Raw genomic sequence first — 21,919 nt, 5'->3', positions numbered from 1 at the left:
GGTACCTAGGGGCTAATATTGGGCATGAAAGGTCTTCTAGGAGGACGACTCAAAAAGTCATTGAGAAAATTCAGAACAAGCTTGCTAATTGGAAGGGGTGTCTGCGGAATAAGGCAGGAAGACTTTATTTGGTTAAGTGTGCATGTGAAAAAAATGATTCACTGATGCGATAGTTGTTATGGAAAGGCCATAATAATGGGAGAGGGTTACCAATGGTTAAGTAGGAAGTAACTATTACTCCCAAAAAGGCGGGTAGTTTGTGTGTAAGAGATACATACTGTGCTAATCTGGTGCTTCTTGACAAGTTGGTTTGGGATTGTTTTAACAATATAAACAATCTATGGGTGCAAATTGTGATGCAAAAATATAAATGATTTTGGTGGTAGTCATGGACAGAATACATCAGCCACTTGGAAGAACATTCTTAAAACATATGAAGCTCTTAAAGATGGGTTTAGGTAGAATGTAGGGGATGTATGTGCAGCAATCTATGTGGTATGATAAATGGACCCCATTTAGAAGACTTTGTGATCTTGTTCCCTATATTCACATATCTGAGTCGAAATTCGTAGTGACTGATTTGTGGCGTGATGGATCTTGGGTGGTAGATACGCTTGCTACGAAAATTTCTCTTGCAGTTAAGCAATTCATTTGTGGCCTTCCTTACCCAAATTCGCCAGATCTTAGTGGCCTGCAAGGGCAGAAGGGTACAATGCAAGAGAAGGTTACAGTTAGTTGTTGAAGCATAAAGTGAATTGGAAAGAAAATAGTGATTGGAGTTGGCTTTGGCATTTAAATCTTTTGAAAAAGATCAAATTCACTATGTGGCTTGAGCTTTATAACGCTCTCCCGACAGAGGCTTTCCGATTTAGGCGGCATCTAACTTGTTCGGATTTGTGCCAGAGATGCAATGCGACTCAGAAGATAATTGAATATTGCCTGCAGGACTGTGTTAAATTTTAGAGTCTTTGGCAAATGTTAGACCCTTGCTTTATTGGCTCGTTTGAAGGCACCTCCATTGAGACTTGGTTTAGAAAGGGCGTACTTAGTAATGAGGTTCTTTTTGGGGTCGGAGTCTAGTGATTATGGAGATATATGTGTAATGATGTTCTCAATGTTAGAAATCTTTGGATGGATCACAAGGTGGTTGCCCTTATTAGAAGCACTGTCATGGACTTGAGACTTTTTATGCACCGGTGTTCTTCCTTCAGCACCTTCAAGAATCACTAGTATTAGAAACTCCCAGTAAGTAAAAACTTTAAAGTTAATTGTGATGCAACTTTATTCCCTAATTTGAGTTTGGTTGGTTTTGGCTGTATTATTAAAGACTCTAATGGGTTGGATCTCAGACTGTTCTAGTAGTTCTCTTCTCTGGTCTATCACCAGATGTGAGTTTTTTGCAGTCTAGAGGGACTTGTCTTAGTCTAAGACTGTGGATTGAGAGACATTGTCTATGAAACGAATTGTTTAGATGTTTTGTACCTTTTACATAACTCTAGTGGTGGGTACACATCTTAAGTTGTTGATTTAGTTCACAAAATTCAAGAGATTTTATCAAGATTTTAATATGTTCAAATTGATTAAATAGCTAAAGAAACAAATAAAGCGACAAATTATAAGGCTAGATATAGAGCAAGAAGTAACCTATTTGTAAAATTGATTTGATGAGTCTAGTGATGTTCTCTAACAAATCATCAATTCTAATTTAAGATAAGTATTTGTTTTGATTTTCTCTTTTATTTAGACACTAAAAAAAAATTAAATTTATTGTAAGAATCCTCTTTGTGGAAAAAAAAAATTTCACCCAACGTAAGTTGCACCTAAACTGTGACAACACCATAGAACCTTGACTTCTAATTTACCATAGAAATTATTAGTACACGGAAAAAAATCCACAAAAACTTAAGGGTAACTTTTGAGTTAATCATGAGCAAGCAACCATAAGCGAGAGAAAAAAATTATTAAGGAAAGAAAGATTATATATCTGTCAAAGATCCAGACAAGCGGATCCGTCACATGACATGTAAAGTTTAAAAATGATGATTAAAGGCAAATTAACCCGTGAGGTTTTGCACTTTGGCTTTTAATTGCAAATCCTGCATGCAAGAATTCTCGATTAACATTATTATGCCATTGATTGTTATATTGGCCATCATGAATCCTTCTTCCTTCATAATAGCTACTTATTATTTCACATGTATATAGGTATATATAGAGAGAGAGCTAGTTATTGCTGGAGTACACATACACATGGCAGCTTGCTTTATGTAAAAAAAGATTAGAGCATGCTGTATGCTGAATAGATAAATGGCGAAGAAATAAGTATTGTGTTGATAGATAGTGAGATATTTATCTATTTAAAAGAATGTATCATTTTATTTTTGAGGAGTGTTAGGGGCCAGTAACTTTTGGTATTTGTAGCCATCAAATAGCCATCAATAATTATTTTAATGGTGTGAGATTGGTGTGAAATTTCATTCAATGGCTCACTTTTTCTTGCTAGTTACATGCTGGCTAGAATTTGAAGAAGTTGCTGGCCCCTAGATTTTTCCATTCAAGTTAGTCTTTAACTTTGATTTCATCACAGAACCGTTAATAGAATGCTGAAATAAATTGGTGGCGGTCACGCTGAACTTCTTAATAACTATTTAATGTGATAATTAAAACTTTTTTATTTTAATTTTTTTCTTATGAAGCGTTTAAAATTCAAATAGTAATTTTACTTAAAAATTTTAAAAATTTCTTAAGGAACAAATAATTAAAATAAAAAATATTAGTTATCACATCAAATAGTCTTTAAAAGCTTAATGTAGTAGTCCTCAATGTAATAGTCATCAATTTATTTGAGTACGTCATTAATAGTTCTATGATAAAAATAAAGTAAAAAACTCATTGACTTACGAATAACAAGTTAAAAAATGAAATTGAGTAAATTAAAATTTTTGAGATAAAATTAAAATGCTAATATAAGTTTAAAGATTAATTTAAATATTAATTTTTTTATCGTAGATATATTCCTCTTTATACTACATAAAAAAAATATTAAAAAATGATCAAAATTTATTATTTTTTATCATCAATTAGTTATCAATATTTAAAATATAAAAAAATATAGTTAAATTTTTAGACTAAAAAAACTTACTAAAAAAATTGAATTAATAACAAATAATAACTAAAAGATAATAAATTCTGATAATCTGTCTAACCTTTCTCATGCAAAAACCTTTTCTTTATAAAATTCTCATAAAAATATATCGCTACTCACGAGACCGGCCCTGTTGGTGTTCTCTTTTTTATGAATATAGTTTCATTGACTATCATTCTTAATAACAAGGATACTAATTATTTTTTAAAATTTAATCTTTTGATCTGTTTTTAAATTTAATAATATATTATTTTAATTTTTTAATTAATTATGTTTTTTATTTTTAAAAATTTATTATTATTTAATTAATTTAAATATTTAATATTAACTATTTAAAAAATTAAAAAAAAAATATTTTTTTTCTAAAAACTGAATAAAACACTTCTTATTAAGGAGCTTCCGCATTGGATCGTTGGCTTCTTTTAGGACAGCCTTTGTATGATAAATAATAGAAAATAAGAGATAGATAATAAAAATATTAAATAATATAAATAATAAATATATTAGATATTTAATTCATTATGTATATAAATAGTTATCTAATATTAAAATTTAGATAAATAATTAAGATGTAGTATGTTTTTAAGTTTATTGAACTAATTTTAAAACCTATTATTCACGTTGTTTACAAAAATCATTCTCTACTTATCAAAATCCTAAAATAATTCACGAATTAACCTGTGCTGGCCGCCGATTAAATACTTATTATTACTTTCTTTCCTACATTACCCCAAAGATTCCAAACAAAGAATATGAAAAAAGGGATCTAATAATGCTTTGTTTGCTTTTTGTGTCAGTCAGCAGGCAGCACTTATTAATTAATATATATATACATAAGAAACAATACAAGGAGCAAATCGAATTGAACTAGTTCTATAGTAGAAGAGAATATAATATGGGTAACTGCGCCTTAAAAGGGATCATCACCGCCACTAGTCATGGCGGAGTCTTAATGGATAACAAGCAGATGGTGAAGGTGGTGACCTCCAATGGAGGCATCATGGAGCTCTGCACCCCAATAACCGTTCATTCCATTACCAACGGGTTCCCCGGTCACGCCATATTCGCAAGCCCCTTCTCATCGGAGCCCCTTCTCCGCAAACAAGAGCTTCATGCCGGCCAACTCTACTACCTCCTCCCTCTCAACCCTTATTATTATTATTCAACTTCAAGAGCGAGCATGATAACCAGACAACTCTCTAACTCCACCTCAACACCTTACCGGATTTTCACTTGCAACGCTAACATGTGGTCGCAAGCAGAAGAGGGATCCTCTCCAAGGCATAATAATAATTACAGCGCCGGAGTGTGGAAGGTGAACTTGGTGATAAGCCCGGAGCAGCTGTCGGAGATTCTGTCACAGGGCTCGCTGACGGAGGCGCTCATTGAGAGCTTGAGGACAGTGGCAAAGTGCGGTAACGGGATCGCTTCGCCGGCGGGTTCAGGCCACTGCTCCAGTCTATTCAGCAGCAGGAACCGCTCTCTGTCTCTCAGAAACCCGGTTTAATTAATGCACTCTTAGGCCTAGGATCACATTCAATTATGTATGCTCACCAAACCAACCATGAACCATCGTTGCTTAAGCTAAGGTAAATCCCCTATTAGTATATTACTAGTCATCTAATTAAGTTACAAATAAAAGATGTAATTGGCGGCTAAAACTCTCTGTTACTCACGGTGTGCCTAGTCTATTCTATCCGTCCATTTTATTATATAAAAATTAAAAATTGAGTTTCTTACTTAATATCAGATTCCCGCTAGGGATGTAATTGAGTATTTTACAATGTGTACTGGACTGTTTATTTGACTTAATATAATATGAGTTAAAAAATTAACATCTAAAATAAAATACTACTAATTTCTTAAACATAATACATCCATACTATCCAAAATAATCATTCAAGTCCCAAAAATAATAAACATCTAATATATTTTACTGAATCGAATGTCTTTAAACTCCATTGTACACATTGTACATGTACTACATTAACTCTCTATACTTCCTCTTAATAATAAAATTAACATGACATATTTTTAAGGGTATTTTTTAATTTATTTTTTTAACTCATTAAATATAATTTATTATCATAAATTAATTATATCAACTAATTAATTAATTAAATATTTAAATATCACATAATTTATTATAATTTATGTGGATCAATAATTTTAATTTATTATATCAATTATTTTAATTTACTAATTTATAATTTATAAGATATATAATAAAATAAATAATTTATTATTTTTAATTAAATATGATAAATACAAATTAATTTAATTTAAAAAATCATTGCTTAAGAGAGTATTTTTATTTATTTTTAATTCATTAAATCACATCAATTATAATAAATTAATTATATTAACTAATTAATTGAATAAACTATTTATTTATTTATTTTTCTGAATTCAATAAATCAAATCAAATCAAATTAATTATACTAATTATTTGTATTAACTAGTTAATTTAATTAATTCTTAAAAGTATTTTTATTTAATTTGTTTTATTTATTTAAATACATTAATTATAATTAATTATTTATTTAATTTTATTAGGATAAATATCAAATTCTATTCCTAAAATAAAAATACAAAATTTTATTCTTTCTATTTAATAAACTATTTTTTTATTTATTTTTCTAAATTTAATAAATCAAATCAAATCAAATTAATTATACTAATTATTTGTATTAATTAGTTAATTTAATTAATTCTTAAAAGTATTTTTATTTAATTTGTTTTATTTAAATACATTAATTATAATTAATTATTTATTTAATTTTATTAGGATAAATATCAAACTCTATTCCTAAAATAAAAATATAAAATTTTATTCTTTCTATTTTTATTTTACTACTATAGAAGGCTATATATACTAAAAGAAAATCCTATTTTTTTACCAATTAAAAGAGAATCCCATTTTTTTACCAATTACACTTTCATTATGTAATTTTTATAACAGTTTTTTTCTTTCTATGAGGCACCGTCACAAAAAGACAACTATTGTAGACACAAACTACCAGACCCTCCAAATTTCGTTAATTGAGTGTTCATCACTCGAAGCTATATATAATATGTTAGCCATAAAGTATTCATGGAGCATGCATGGTGTTATCACGTATGATAAATAAAAAAAGTTCCGTGTTTGAACTTGGTTCATTTACCTGTGTTGTGTCGTGTATGTATTATAGTGTAGAATTACTTTCAATTTGTGTTGCGCAATGGTATTATGTCTAATTTAAACTTTTATTTTAGAATTGGTTATGATTGTATCTCATTATTTTCTCTCGAATATCAAATTGACGTATTTTTATTTATTATCATTGAAACAGATGTGATATAAAATTTATAAAAAAAAAAAAACTCTCATACTCAATTCATTTTATTGTAGTCTATTTCTTCTATTTATTTTTTTTATTTATTTAAGCTTTTTTAATTTTTTATTATGAATTTTATTATTTTAATTTTTATACATTAATTTATTTTAATTCTTTACAAGTCACATGTTAAGTATTTTTACTGTTAAAATTGTAATACCCTAACTATCAAAATGTCACGCTTCCAGCTGCGTCACTCTGATATCTTGGGTATTAAGACGACTCTTAAAATATTTAATACTAAAATATAAGCCTATTTAAAACTTAAACCGTATTTCTTAATACTTACATCCATAATTACATTACAAATTATAATACTCACAAGAATATATATATATATATATATATATATATATATATATATATATATATATATATTATTAATTTACAAGCGTTTCATATCAATTTCCTATCCCTTTTACAAAACTTGTAAAATTAAAAACGAGGAAAAAATAAATACTAAAACAATACAAAATATAGGATAAACCGAAAAGTAATAAGCTCTCCCGAACTTCGTTGTCCATGACTTGAAATAGAAAAGACCTGTAGGGGAGTGAGAACATCATCCTCGCTGGTTCTCACTATGGGGTTAGGGAATTATTATAACAGGATACGTGAAAATAAAGTTGTTTCTAAAGTACCATGATTAATAGCCGCTTTATGTATCTTTTCAAAACCAAAGATTTAATATTTAAAATCCGAAATTCTTTTTAAAAGAGGAAGTTGTTAATTCTTCAAAAAAGTCTTAAACCCTTTTAAAAGTTTTTCCTAAATAGTATGAATAACCAGGCTGTTCCAAGCATAGGTTCATTAAGTCTATGCTAAACCAATTTAATTTTTCATACTTTTCTAAACCAAAAACACAAACCACAGGGCCTTCGGCCCATCTCATAATCAACCACGGCTCTAGGCCCAAGCAACTCAATCAACAACCAATTCACTACAATCCAACCAATTTTCAGTCATAAACACAAGTAAGAAGGTTCAAACCACCGCCAGCGCCACTTTCCGTCGCGCAGATACTTCCCGCCGGCGCCAGCTCTGTTCCACACTTCCACCCCGTCAGCCACTATCTTGCCTCTTGCCAGCCACTGTCCCCGCCAGCTCTGCTTTTTTCCAGGCTTCCAGCTTCTAACCCTAGGTATAAAATTTGTTCTGTGTTTTTTAACTTTTTGAACCTTCCAGGCTGCTATTTTAGTGTTTTTTAATTTTTGAATATGTTGTTTTTGAATTTTTGTTGATAGATTTATTGATTTTAGGATTTAAGGTGATTATTTGTTGCTGTTTTTTAATTTTTATGCTCTGTTCATTTGCTTCCATATATTTTCTTTGATAGTATTTTCCCGATTATAAATTCTGGTTTTGAGTCAAAACTTTGCATTTGTTTTGTCTGTAGTTTGATTTGAGATCAAATTAGATCTGATCTGATCCTATTAAGTTCAAACTATTCATGTGAATTTTTTGTGTAGAATTGTTGGTGACCTGTTTGAAGTGTGTATTTCTTGTGATTGGATCTGTTTTGAACTGGATTGTGATTTATGCTACATTAGGTTCTGATAGTTCATCTTGAGTGTAATTTTGGGATCATTTACTTGTTAATTATCGGACTTTTAGTTTGGTAAGGATCTTCTTGTACAAATTTGTTATCTTTCTTTAGGTTCCTTATAGGTTTATTTGTAACAAATTTATATAAATTTCGGATCATTTTGAATGTGTTTGTTGGCGCAACTGTAAGAAGTATACTGAAATTTTGGTTTCAATTTCAGTATCTCAAAGTCTTCTGGTTCTTTGAGTTTTTGTACTATTGTACACAAAACCAAACTCATGATAAATTAGTTGTTTCTTTACAGGTGCAGTTTGTATTAGTTCTATTGAAGAATTTGCTTGTTTTCTTGTTGAATAAGAAATATTTTTTTTCTTTCTGTTTTTCTGCATTTGTATGTCAGAATCTTGCCGCGAGAGAAGTACGAATGGTTCCTTGATCTTCAGCGAAATGGAATTGCGAAGAACTCTGGTTTCACTCTGCGGTTCGACCTTATGTTCCTCTTCCTAGCTGGTCTTACCAATGTTGGGGATGTTATCCCTTTCCCAAGAAGCTATGGCATAGCCAACAACTAACTAACTATGGATACAAGAGAAGTATGATACTATAGGTGTGTGTAGCATATCAGTTTGAATGTAAGTCCTACTGTACGACAACATTCATATTTTAAATGCCATAAGATTATATTAGAACATTCAACCAAGCACTATCTTAATTTCACTTGTTATTATTTAATTCTGAGTTTGTATTTTGATAAGATCACATGGTTTTGGTTAATGACATTTCATGTATAATTTTAAATTTAGAAGATATTTTAAGATTTATATTAGATTATAATTATATTTTAGGATGTTTATTTGTAATTTGTTTATTATTCTATTCTAAAATGATTTTTTCGGTTGAACTACAATTGAACCGGTTGGACCATTAAACCAGTAACTAAAACGGTTTGATGATCAGTTCGGTTCTCAGAATCTTGGTTCAAACACAATCAAGCAGTTACATTAAGTAGAGCAATTAGCAATTAAACATAAATAATTACATAAGCAAACCAATTACAATATACACACCCAAATAATGCCACAGATGTATATGATGAATGCCTGTCCTATGGCTGATGATATCATCTGTCGGTTATATAGCCAACCCGACACGTCCTGGTAGCTAACCATGGACTGAAACACCCATGCAGAGCAAGTGAATTTGAGCTACAACCCCCTTACTACTACCTGCTTAACCCAGAGCCAGTGGAATAACCACTATTACGGCTACTACCCAGGCGGGTGTTTAATAGCTCAACCTGGAGCAAGTGGGACGAACCACAACCCTTGCTACTACCCAGGCGTCACAATTACTGACCTGGAGCAAGCGGCATGAACACCACCCTTGCTAGTACCCAGGTATCTCAAACAATGACCTGGAGCAAGCGGGACGAACCACCATCCTTACTACTACCCAAATATCTCAAACATACATTCATTTATGCCATATATCATTTTCTCCTCAAATCACTTTACCTTGAAACCAAAGCCCTTTCTCTTTATAGCATTCTTTTCCACACCATCTAATTTTCCCAAAGCAACCTCAAAATCATTTCATTCTTAAACCATCTGCTTAACCACTTTAAATTAGGAATTATTAATTAATTACCACCACAAAGTCTCAAGATTTTGAGGGAGAATCTACCAAATTTTAATTTCTTAAATTCATTAAAGATCCTTAAAAATCATTGTTTTCCTAATTTAAATCAAAATCAAATCACAGAAATCAGAAACCCTAAATAATTTTCAAAGCCGAATCACTTAGAACAAAACTAGCCCATTCAAATCGAAATCACCTTCAAGTTCACTTTTAAGACCAATTCTCTGACTTCTTCCAAAACATCACAAATAGAATTACTTAATCAAAATTCAATTTCTTTTAAATCCACTAATACTCCTCCAATTGAAATCCTCAAGTCAAATTCAAAAACATAAACTCTTTTCACATTTAAAATAGCCTTAAGACATAAGTTTCTTCGAAATGACTTGCTCCCAAAAGAGATATAATATTTTTCTCAAGAAAATAGGATTAATTATAATTTTCATTTCAATAATTCATTTCAAAACATGGTTTATCACTTTCTTGAATAATTCAAGTAAAATAGTAAAAATCTTAAAATCATAATTTTCCAAATAACATTTCAATAAAATCTCGGATTTTATAGGAATTTCGGTATCATCTCCCCTAAAACTTGGATTTGCCACCCTTTCCGGGTTCCAACTAAACTATTCCACAACCCTTTCCAATGGTTCAAAACCAAATCAGTTTAAAATCAAGCTAATTCCAAAAATTCATGTCATTTTCGTATCTCAAGGAAATCAATTCAAAATCAAATCATTTTTAACGAACCAAACTCATTTCCCTAAACTTTAAAGAAATAATTTAACAAAACCAAACAATAATCCAATCAAACAATAGTCATATTCATCCCAAAACAGCCCGACAATACATAAGACTTACATAATCACCAGAAATTGTATTTATCACATCCATATCCATTTATAACAATTCTAAAATATAAAATAAGTTTTTTAGAAAAACACCCTGCCTCGACAAGCTGAGATCCGAAAACCAAATGCGTCAAGGAAACCTTCCCTCTTAGGCAGCCGCAACCACAACTTCTTTAATCACGACACGTAAGAACCGAACTCAAACCTAAAGCATTAACGTTGCAAGGACCTTAGAAACATATCACACAATAGCGACTAAAAGAAATCGGAACAGGGAATAGCTTACTGAACCTACGAATATCCGATAAAACAGAATGGCGGCGACTCCGTTGACGACGCGGCAGCTTGATGTCGCATGCACGACTACTGAACTCGGCATGCACGAACCACAATTCGACCCTATGTTACCATCATCTCAGTAACTCTAACAGGTTATGACAGAAAAGCCGATTTCAAAGGTCTTAGAGACGATAACACTTACCAAGACAGAGGATCCAGCGGCAGTCTCCGGTAGCAAAGGCAAGGCATGGCTAAACCCAACTCTTTCTCCTTCCCCGCGACTCAGACGGCGGCACGGGTAGCCACAGCGGCGGTGAGTTTCAGCTGCGATGGGGAACAGCAAAACAGCGCCGTTCTTCCCCTCCTCCAGCTCTTCCCTCTTGAATGTTGCGCGTCCTTCTCTTTCTTGGCAACAATGGCGATGAAGGCGAGCTTGGTGGTGACGGCGGCAACACGCGACGGTGGAGGTCCGCGATGAGGACGACAGCGGCGCTGGCTCCACAGTGAACCGACGCGGTCTCCCTCACTCCTCGTGATTCTGCTTCGACGGCTGCTCCAAGGTGGACCGGCGGCGACGTTGAGCTGGGTGGTGGCGTGGACAACTCCCCCTTCTCTTCCTCTCCTTCCTCGAGCTCCCTTTCCCGTTCCCCTTTTCTTTTCCTTTCTTTCATTCTTTTCTTTTTTGTGTTTCTACGCGTGTGTGTTCGTTTGTTGAGTGTGAGGGTTGTGTGTGAAAGGTGGGGAGTGCCGCTTAGTTTAGGGTTTGGGGGTAGATTAGGAAATTTTAATAAAAAATAAGGTAATAACATAATTTTATAAAATAAATGAAAAAATAGAATAATAATTAAAAACTAAATTAAATATAAAGCATCTATCTTAGAAAAGTACTTTTTAATTCTTAATCTGTAAATTATTTTCAGTTAAATACTAATTTAATAAAAATTAGAGATAATTAAATTAATTCTCTTTTATTATAAAACAAGATTAAAAATTTATATGTTAAAATTAAGGCATATAAAATACTCATTATTTTTTAATTATAAAAATTCTAAATAATAAATAAGAATTTACTCAACTTATATATAAAAATCTCCAAAAATATTATCTTAAATAAATATTATTATGGATCATAAATAATTTATTAATTTCTTTTCAAAATTCGGAGTCCTACAAAAATTATGTTTCTAATGTGCTTAATTTTATTGATTTATTAATCATGTGAAACTAAATTTAAATGTATGTTACCAATCTTAATATCCAATAATACAAAAACTATCAATTTCTTAATTTTATTTTTATTTATTTTACGACGAGTCAATAACGTTGTGAAATGTAAATTGTTAGGATAAAATACCATTTAATAAACGAAAATAATTAGATGACGATAAACAAACTTTATTCCAGCAGAATATTTATCTTCTTTTTCAACTTCAGATTAACATTCCTCAAATGGTAATAACATATTTAATTTTATAACTCAAAAGCATTGGAAAATATCATAGCATTTATTTTTCCATGTGCGTTCGTTTTTTCATATGTGCAAAAATTTTAATTTAGTTCCAAAATACTTCAGTGATATGTATATAATTTTTTTAGTTCTCGAATTGTTCGGTAGCTCGTGTATTGGACGGTTTGGGGAGATCCCCTGGATATTAGAGTGGGTTGCCGCCTGATTCCGGGTTGTGGATATGGAGGAAGGAGCGGCCAACTTCCCAAGTACTTCGTGTGGAGAGAAGGGGTGTCACCTGCAAAAACACTCCGACGCTCAAATCAGTAGCGTGTATAGGTGATGTGAGAGCTTAGTATATGGTGACATATCTTAGGGGAGGGGTAGGTCCCTCCCCTTTTATACCATGTCAGTGAGGAGGGTCCCACGAGGGCAGACCCACTTTCCAGGAACCTTCCTAAGCTCCAGCTGTCCACAATTGGCTTTCAGGAGGTGTCCGGGAAGGGGCCGGGTGAGCAGTGCCTTTGTTGCTCGTATTCCCGGGTCGGGTCGGGTCGGCCAAGAGGCCAGTTGGGCTGGGCCGCAACAGTACCCCCAACGCGCCAGCCATAGCCGCGAGCACCGTGGTTGGTGCGTTTGACTCTAATGTGAGCACTTTATCGTTTCGTCGGTCCATCGTGCTCGGGACACGCCTTCCATGCGCGTGAGCTTCCTTGGTGCAGGGGTGCGTCGTTTGACGCCTTGCTTTTCGCGCTGACCATTAATGCTTATAGTGGGTTATTTCAAAACCCCGCGAGTAAGGACAATTTTACCCTTGCCTTTCGCGCTTCTTGAGTCAGTTTCTTAGTTCCTTATTCAGTTTCGTTTCTCCTTCCCTTGCCATTATCACATTCTTTCTGCACTTGCTTTCTACATTCTCCCATTTCCTGCTGCAATTTCTGGGGTTGATTGCGTTCATTCTTCTTGCCTTTCCAGATCAGCACAAGCACCTTTGGTAAGTTTTGTTTCTCAATCTTAATCTTCGTTGTTTTACCTCACTGTTCATGCCATTTGTTTTCCTGCTTCACTTCCGTATGCATGCTGCTTTTAGCATTAAGTAGGCGCGCTAGGGGGTTACCATTCCATCATGATGCCTTTTAGGATTTACTTTGGCCGGAGATTTGTTCTTTGTTTGATTGTAGTTATAGAGTAAACAAGATGTAGTTTCTGGGCTTTCTCCGACCTCCCGGTAAATTAGACTAACTGTGAGTGGTGCCCCACTGTAGGTATGGCCCAATGTCATATTGGCCGGGTTCCCGCTGCAAGGGCGGCGTACGACCGGTATGCCTGGGTAACTTCTGATGTAAAGGAGACCCCTAACCAAATGGGCGTGGAGGAGCTTACCGAGTTCCGCCAAGACGAGTACTTGTGCGGCGGGACTGACGAAGAATTTAATTACGAGGTTTTTATCCCTGCTCCCCACGAACGGATATACGAACTCAACTTGCACTCCCCCCGGATTTCCAACTGGATATGGTTCTATAAGGAAATGTTTACCCAGTTGGGGGTTTGACTCCCTTTCTCTCCCTTCCAAATGGCGCTACTCAACCGGTGTGACGTGGCGCCATCTCAGTTGCATCCAAACAGCTGGGCTTCTATCCGCTGTTTCGAGATGGTGTGTGAATATTTGGAGTTGCCGGTCTTCGTCGAGGTGTTTCTTTTTCTCTTCACCTTGACGAACCCCTCCAAAGAGGGAAAAGTGAAGAAAGGTTTTATGTCTTTTCGATCTGCCCAAGGCAGGAGGATCTTTGGTCTGTTCGAGGACTCTTATCATGGGTTCAATGACAAATACTTCAAGGTTTGCCCTGTCAGAGGTCGGCATCCCTTCTGGCTGACGTTGGAGGGAGAACGCCATATCCCAATGTATTGGAGCTTCGGGGCGGGAGCTAACACTTTTACTAAAGTAACTTATAAGGGGATGACCCCAGATAATAGGAGAGTTGCCGATGTGTTGCTGGCCGTTTTCGGGAAGAACCATGTCAATTTCCATCTCCTCATGGGCAATCGGGACATGGCTAAGAACTATATATGTGAGTAGTTGCTAAATGGTGTGTGCATTTATTATTATTATTACCTATCCTCCCGATTTGATGATTAACAACGCTTTGTGTTTGTTGCAGTGTCAATGTCTGCCGAAGTGACTGGCCTTAACGCTTTATTCAACACATTTCTGGCTGGCGATAGCAATGAAGAGCCGGCCAATGACAACCAGGAGGTGCCCCCCGAAAATAACGAGAACCAGGCGGTGCCTCCCTCCCATGCTGCCGAGGTGCCGCCTCATAATGCTGCCGAAGCGCATGCCTCTCCTACCCAAGGTGAAGTGGTCGGTGCTAGCGAGGGCTCGACCTCTCAGCCAGAATTTGAGGAGGATGTGATTATTGTGAGCAATCCAAAGAGGAAGAGGTCGTCCTCCAGCCCCGAAGGAGCCCTCACTGTGATGGAGAGGAACTTTGATGCCGGAAACTTTATTAATTCCCAGTTGCTCCCCGGCACGGAGACTTCTTCCATGGTGGGGATCTTCCTTCACAAGCGAGGTGGATGTACCGAAGTCTTCTTCGTGGGGCTGCCATAGCGAGGAAGGCAGAATTCGCTCTGGCAGGGACGCAGTCTGTTAAGAGAAAACTTGAGTCTTCTGTTCAAGCCAATAATAAATTTAAAGTTGAAGTTGAATCACTTTGGGAGCAGCTGTCTAGCGCGGATGAGAAGCTCAAAGTTGCCGAGGAGAAAGCCAAAGTCGCTGAGGAGAAATTGAAGACTTCTGATGCAGCCGTTTCCCGGCTAACCGAGCGAGAGCTGACTTTGGAGGGTCAACTCAATGCTGCTCAGGGTCGGGTGGCTGCATTGGAGAAGGAACGCGACGAGGCCGCCTCGTCCACTAAGGCTTCTCAAACTGAGGCTGCTGAATTTAAGAAGAAGTACAAGGAGACCGTGAAACAGGGAAAAAGCGCCATATTGATGACTGAAGAGGCTCTTAAAGCCCAAGTGAAGCTCGTGGCTCCTAACTTCGACACATCGGCAATTGGGGTCTTTAAGACCATTAGGGATGGTAAAATTGTCGATATGCCGAAGAAGTGATCTTTGTAATCTTGTATAAATTTTGTAATTTTATGGTTTTGTGGACTTTGTCGTTTTACATGCTGGACCTTGTAGCTTTGAATTACTTTGCCAAAACGGTAGCCGCTTGGTCGGCTTATGATTATTGTTTGTTCCTCACTTAGTCGGTAATGCGCTTTCGTTCTATTTTGTTACCGTTTTGTTGGTATTGGCTTGTCGCTTGTGTTTATTTACCGTTGCGTTGGTAACTTGACGAAGCCAAGTCGTGGCTTTATTGTTGCTATGGCCTCTTATTATGGTGTTAATTTGGGTGGTTCCCGGGGTGATCAGTCCTAGGTTACCGTGTCGTCGCTGCATTTATCACTTATCATAAGAAATTCATTAACATGGAATATAAAGGGGAAAAGTGAATTTAATCACAAGTGAACATTAATCGGCAGTTGGTTAGACCTATAGCGATAATAAGTATTTGACAAAAGTAAATTATTTAATCATAAAGCAACTTGGGTCTTACTGAGCCTGGCAGGTCGCCTATTCGGAGCACTTGGTCTAAGAATAAAATCTTCTTAAGTTACCCGCGTTCCACGTTCTCGAGACTTCCTTGCCGTCAAGTCTTTCCAACTTGTAGGCGCCCCTGCCGATTACTTCCTTTACCTTATACGGTCCTTCCCAGTTTGCCGCCAGCTTACCTTCCCCCTGAGTCAATAGCCCGATGTCGTTGCGTCGCAGGACTAGGTCGTTTTGTTCAAATTCTCTCCTGAGCACTTTGGCGTTGTAGCACAAGGCCATTCTTTACTTCAGCGCCGCTTCCGACAAATGAGCCATTTTTCTAGCCTCGTCTATCAGGTCTTTTTACACAGCTTCTTCAACTCCTCCCAAGAGAAGCCGCGGGCTCGGTTCACCGACTTCTACAGGTATCATTACGTCCACTCCGTATGTCAAGCGAAATGGTGTCTCCCCAGTAGATGACTGCTAAGTTGTGCGGTACGACCAGAGGACTGAAGCAAGCTCGTCAGCCCATGTCCCCTTCTTCTTATCAAGTCGCTTTTTGAGGCCTAGCAGGATGATCTTATTCGCGGCCTCGACTTGGTCGTTGGTTTGAGGGTGTTCCACGGATGAGAACTTTTGCTTTATACCCAAATAAGCGAGGAACTCTCCAAACTTCTTATCGATGAACTGCGTCCCGTTATCGGAGATAACGACCTCGGGGATACCGAACCGAGTTACTACTTACCTCCACATAAACTTCCGACAATTAGACGAGGATATGTTGGCTAGTGGCTCGGCCTCTATCCACTTGGTATAATAGTCGATGGCAACTATCAAGTACTTGACTTGCCCTGGACTGACCGGGAAGGGTCCTAGGAGGTCGACTCCCCAGTGTGAAAAAGGTCGGGAAGACGTCAATAGACTTAGTTCGGTTGCTGGCGCCTTGTGAAAATTGGCGTTCTCCTGGAACTTGATGCATTTTCTCACGAATTCTTTAGAATCCTTCATCATTGACGGCCAGTAGTAGCCGGCTCTGATGAGCTTCCTCGCTAAGGCTTTGCCTCCGATGTGGTGACTGCAGCATCCTTCATGGACCTCCTTAAGCACATAGTCCATTTGGTCGGGATGCAGGAATTTCAGCAAGGGTTGGCTAAGTCCCTTCTTAAACAACTGGCCTTGTATGATTGCATACTTGGCCGCCTCCCTTCTCAACGCTCTTGCCGACTTCTTGTCTTCAGGGAGCTTACCGCTTTCCAAGAAGTCGGTGATCGGGTTCATCCAAGAGGGATCTACCTTTGTTAAATGGAGGGTAACTGCTGGTTATTTTATCAAGCCTTAGATGAGAGATCGGTTTCTCGCTCCTGGCTTTGTGCTTGCCAGCTTTGAAACAGGTCTGCTCGCGTGTTTCTCTCTTTCGGGACGTGCTACACCGAGACCTCTTCAAATTGCCTAGTTAACTCTCTGACCTTCTCCAGATATTTTTGCAGTTACGAGTCTCTGGCCTGATATGTTCCATTGATCTGTGAAGTCACGACCTGTGAATTACTACATATTTCCAATCTTGTGGCTCCGACCTCCTTAGCCAGGACTAAGCCGCCCAGAAGGGCCTTGTACTCTGCTTGATTGTTTGATACCGGGAATTTGAACTTGATCGACTGTTGATATACGACTCCCTTTGGGCTTTCCAAGATTATCCCGGCTTCCCCGAATGTTTGGTTGGAAGCTTCGTCCACGTGGAGCTTCCACCGTGTACTTGGCATCTCGATTGGGTCTCTTGTGACTTCCACCAGAAAGTCAGCCATGGCCTGAGCTTTAATCACATGCCTGGGTTCATACCGCAGGTCGTACTAGGACAGCTCAATAGCCCAAGTCATCATTCTTTCCGCTAGGTCGGGTTTCTGGAGTACCTGGCGGATTCCCTGGTCCATCCTCACGATCACTTAATGACCTTGAAAGTACTGTCACAATCTGCGGGAAGAGGTCAGGAGCGCAAGAGCTAGCTTCTCTAATTTGCTGTATCTTAACTCTGCTCCTTGCAGTGTTTTGCTCACAAAATAGATTGATTGTTGGATCTTTCCTTCTTCTCGCAGTAAGACCGCCGCCATCGCTTCATCAGTTATGGCCAAGTACAGGTATAGCGGTTTCCCGTTCTTGGGTTTCCCAAGAACAGGTGGTGTTGCAAGTATCTCCTTGAAATGCTTGAACATTTCTTCACACGCCGGGGTCTATTCAAATGCTATCCCCTTCCTCATCAAGTTGAAGAATGGTAGAGCTTTAGCAGTCGACGCCCCGAGGAAGCGGGACAGTGCGGTGAGCCTTCCTGCCAACCTCTGAATGTCTTTGATGCACCCTGGGCTCTTTATTTGGAGTATTGCTTCACACTTTTCTGGGTTGGCCTCCACCCCTCTTTGGGTTATCATAAACCCCAAGAATTTTCCTGCTTCCATGGCAAAGGAACACTTAAGCAGATTGAGCCTCATGCCATGTTACCGGAGGGAGGCGAATACATTTTCTAGATCACTTATGAGGTCCTCAGGTCGGTGGGTCTTTACTAGGATATCGTCTACGTATACTTCCACCGTTTTGCCTATAAGGTTGCTGAATATCTTGTTCATCAACCTTTGGTATGTGGCCCTGCGTTCTTCAGCTCGAACGGCATTACCTTGTAGCAGTATGTTCCCCCTGGCGTTATGAACGCCATTTTCTCTTCGTCTGGCCGGTGCATCGGTATCTGATTGTAGACAGAATAAGCATCCATGAAGCTCAGATACCGATATCCCGCTGCTGCATCGACGAGCGCATCTATGTTGGGGAGGGGGTAGGAGTCCTTGGGACATGCTTTGTTAAGATCGGAATAATCCACGCACATCCTCCATTTTCCATTGTGCTTCCTAACTAGAACTACATTCGACAGCCAAGTCGAGTAGTCGAGTTCCCGGATAAATCCTGCTTCAAGAAGGCTGGCCGTCTGCCTGGCTACCTCCTCTGCCCTTTCTTGTGACATTTTCCTTCTCCTCACGGCCAGGTGGTGTGACATGAGCTGGGGTCTATCCCTGGCATGTCCGCTGGCGTCCAGGCAAATAGGTCACCGTTAGTCCTGATAATTTCCATTAAAGGTTCTTTCAAGTTGTAGGTGAGGTTTCTGTTCACGAAGGTGAACTTCTCCTCGGAGTCGCCGACCTTGAATTTTCTAAATTTCCTTCCGGCTCGGGTCTAGGCTTGTCGTCGACCCTGGTGTCCAGGTTGGCGAGGAACACCCCCGATGCCTCTTTGGATTTCTTTCTTAAGGAGAGACCGACATTGTTGCACGCGACTGCTGTTTCCAAGTCTCCCTTGATGGATCCCATGGATCCATCATCAGTGATGAACTTCATTATCAACATCTTTGTAATGATCACTGCCCCGAGATCGTTGCTAGTCTTTCTTCCTAGGATGATGTTGTAGGCCGTGGAGTCTCGCAGAACTACGAACTCTGCCATTACCGACCTTTTTCCCTGTCCCAGTCCTATGGATACTGGTAGGGAGATTATCCTATCGGGCTTGATAAAGTGGTCGCCCAACCCGACTACACCGTGCTGGTGAGTCCTTAAATCGGCATCCCGAAGACCCAAAGTGTTGAACACGTTGCGAAACATGATATTTGAGTCGGCACCGATGTCTACACCGGTTCCCACTCTGGCCGTGATGACCATCTGAGGGTTTTCCGCGACCTCATCAAACCATTGGTCGTCTGGACCGAATGATATGGACGGAGTCCTCTTGGAGTTTAGCGCAGGGCTGGATGACGAGATAGCCAGGATCTTGTCCTCGGGCTCTTGACGTTGCTTCACCGCGCGGCTCTTGTCCTCTCCATCTCGGTCGCGATCTCGTATTCTTGGCTCCCTGATGAGGTGGGAGAATTCGGCTAGCTTTCCGTCCCGGATCGCTTGTTCCAGCGCGTCCTTTAGGTCAAAACAATCCTGTGTTTTGTGTCCATAGCCCTTGTGATAATCACAATAGAGGTTCTTGTTCCCTCCGGTTCTATCCTTTAGAGGTCGAGGCTTCGACAGAATTCCCTTCTCAGCTATCTGCTGATAAACTTCTACAATGGGGACTGTGAGGGGGGGGTATAGTTGGTAAACTTTCCGACTTGGGGAAACGGCTTGAATGTCTTGGCCGGTGCTCCATCTTTGGCGTGCTCCTTTAGCCTTTCCCTGCTACCGTGCTGCCAAGGTTGGTTGTAGGCAGGCTGCCGCTTGTTGGCTGCCACCACTTGACTGACTTCTTCATCGGTAATATATTCCCTAGCCATGCTCTAGATTTTTTGCATCATCCACACCGGCTTGGTGGTGAGATGCTTCCTGAAATCCTCATTCAAAAGTCCATTCGTCAAACATAAACTGGCCACCGAGTCGGTTAGGCCGTCAATTTCCAAGCACTCATCGTTGAACCTATCCAAGTATTTCCTGGTCAGATCGCCGGATCTTTGTGTCACCCCGAGCAGATTGATCGGGTGTTTTGCCTTTGCGATGCGGGTAGTGAACTGGGCCAAGAAAGCGTGGCTGATGTCTGAAAATTTGACTACAGAACCTTGCGGGAGGTTGTTGAACCACCGAATTGCAGGTCCTGCCAGGGTGACCGGGAAGGCGCGGCATCTCACCTCGTCGTCTACCCCTTCCAAGTTCATCCTGACCTCGAAGGCCGTCAGATGCTCTTGTAGGTCTTGGGTCCCATCATACCTCATGTCCGTTGACTTATCAAAGTGCTTTGGTAGCCGGACCTCGAGGATTGAATGATAGAAAGGGGTTGCACCTATGATCACAGGGCGTCGTATTCTCTTCGGCCTTTCTTCATCGTCCTCCCGATTCTGCTCAGCGGCTGGTCTCCTTACAGGTCGGGTGTATATTACGAGGTCACACCGTCTTCTTGGCGCTTCCCGATTCTCCCCTTGGAGACTATCCGATCCAGATCGCGGGCTTGGCATACGCCTAGAACGACTTCTCTGGGGAGTTCTCCCCCGTTTGTCGGGAGATCGTGAATAGTTTGGTTCGGGAGTTTGCCGATGACGTCCGTGATCTGGTAGCTGACGTTCCAAGTTCTGCACCTAATGCTGCAGTTCCTGCATTATCCTGGCGCTATCGTTGCCTGTTCTCCCGAAGGGACGTCGCTCTTGGGAGCGTGAGGATGGCTCGGTTTGTGGTAGAGGAAATCTCATGCACTCGCGGGAGGAAGTCACAGAGGCTGCCCCCTGGGTTCGGCTCCTTCGCCAGGCTCTCCAGGGCCCATTAGGAAATTCATCTTGACGGTCCCCACAGACGGCGCCAAATGTTCGGTAGCTCGTGTACCGGACGATTCGGGGAGATCCCCTGGATGTTAGAGTGGGTTCCCGCCTGATTCCGGGTTGTGGAGATGGAGGAAGGAGCGGCCGACTTCCCGAGTACTTCGTGTGGAGAGCGGGTGTCACCTGCAAAAATACTCCGACGCTCAAGTCAGTAGCGTGTATAGGTGATGTGAGAGCTTAGTATATGGTGACGTACTGGTGCACGAATTGTGAATCACACTTTTCACAACTCGTACCACTAACCAGCAAGTGCACTGGGTCGTCCAAGTAATACCTTACGTGAGTAAGGGTCGAATCCCACGGAGATTGTTGGTTTGAAGCAATCTATGGTTATCTTGTAAATCTTAGTCAGGAAGTCAACTATGTTTATCAATTGAATTGTGAGTAACCAGTAGAGCATAAATTAAAAGTTACTTGTTGTGCAGTAATGGAGAATATGTTGGAGTTTTGGAGATGCTTTGTCTTCTGAATCTCTGCTTTCCTCTGTCTTCTGATTCACGCACGCACGTCCTCCTATGGCAAGCTGTGTGTTGGTGGATCACCGTTGTCAATGGCTACCTTCCATCCTTCCAGTGAAAACTACGCTCACGCGCTCTGTCACAGCACGGCTAATCACCGGTTGGTTCTCGATCCGGTTGGAATAGGATTTACTATCCTTTTGCGTCTGTCACTAACGCCCAGCCTTCAGGAGTTTGAAGCTCGTCACAGTCATTCAATCCTTGAATCCTACTCGG

General features: G+C 39.1%; 3 protein-coding genes and 1 long non-coding RNA gene across 4 annotated transcripts; 1 reads left to right on the top strand and 3 right to left on the bottom strand.

Annotated features, from left to right (window-relative positions):
• Window positions 1–4,007: 4,007 nt before the first annotated feature.
• Window positions 4,008–4,884, top strand: LOC112758555 (uncharacterized). Its single transcript, XM_025807259.3, has one exon. It carries the CDS (start codon window positions 4,041–4,043, stop codon window positions 4,650–4,652), a length of 612 nt encoding a protein of 203 aa, XP_025663044.1. The 5' UTR covers window positions 4,008–4,040; the 3' UTR covers window positions 4,653–4,884.
• A 5,622-nt stretch (window positions 4,885–10,506) lies between these two features.
• On the bottom strand, window positions 10,507–11,596 carry LOC112758554 (uncharacterized). The gene is made up of 3 exons (XR_003179688.3): window positions 11,039–11,596; window positions 10,849–10,956; window positions 10,507–10,762 (listed from the first exon to the last, which is right to left on the bottom strand). It is a non-coding gene; the product is annotated as an uncharacterized lncRNA (long non-coding RNA).
• Window positions 11,597–16,348: 4,752 nt separating this feature from the next.
• LOC140180065 (uncharacterized) lies at window positions 16,349–16,981 on the bottom strand. The gene is made up of 2 exons (XM_072220456.1): window positions 16,853–16,981; window positions 16,349–16,552 (listed from the first exon to the last, which is right to left on the bottom strand). The coding sequence occupies exons 1-2, from the start codon at window positions 16,979–16,981 to the stop codon at window positions 16,349–16,351; spliced, it is 333 nt and encodes a 110-aa protein (XP_072076557.1).
• Window positions 16,982–20,159: 3,178 nt separating this feature from the next.
• Window positions 20,160–20,828, bottom strand: LOC140180064 (uncharacterized). The gene has a single exon (XM_072220455.1). The coding sequence runs from the start codon at window positions 20,826–20,828 to the stop codon at window positions 20,160–20,162; it is 669 nt and encodes a 222-aa protein (XP_072076556.1).
• Window positions 20,829–21,919: the final 1,091 nt, after the last annotated feature.

The sequence above is a fragment of the Arachis hypogaea genome, chromosome 16 (genome assembly GCF_003086295.3).
Source record: "Arachis hypogaea cultivar Tifrunner chromosome 16, arahy.Tifrunner.gnm2.J5K5, whole genome shotgun sequence".
NCBI classification, from domain to species: domain Eukaryota; kingdom Viridiplantae; phylum Streptophyta; class Magnoliopsida; order Fabales; family Fabaceae; genus Arachis; species Arachis hypogaea.
Note: the sequence above shows the minus strand (reverse complement) of the source record. Positions and strands in the feature narration are given on the sequence as shown.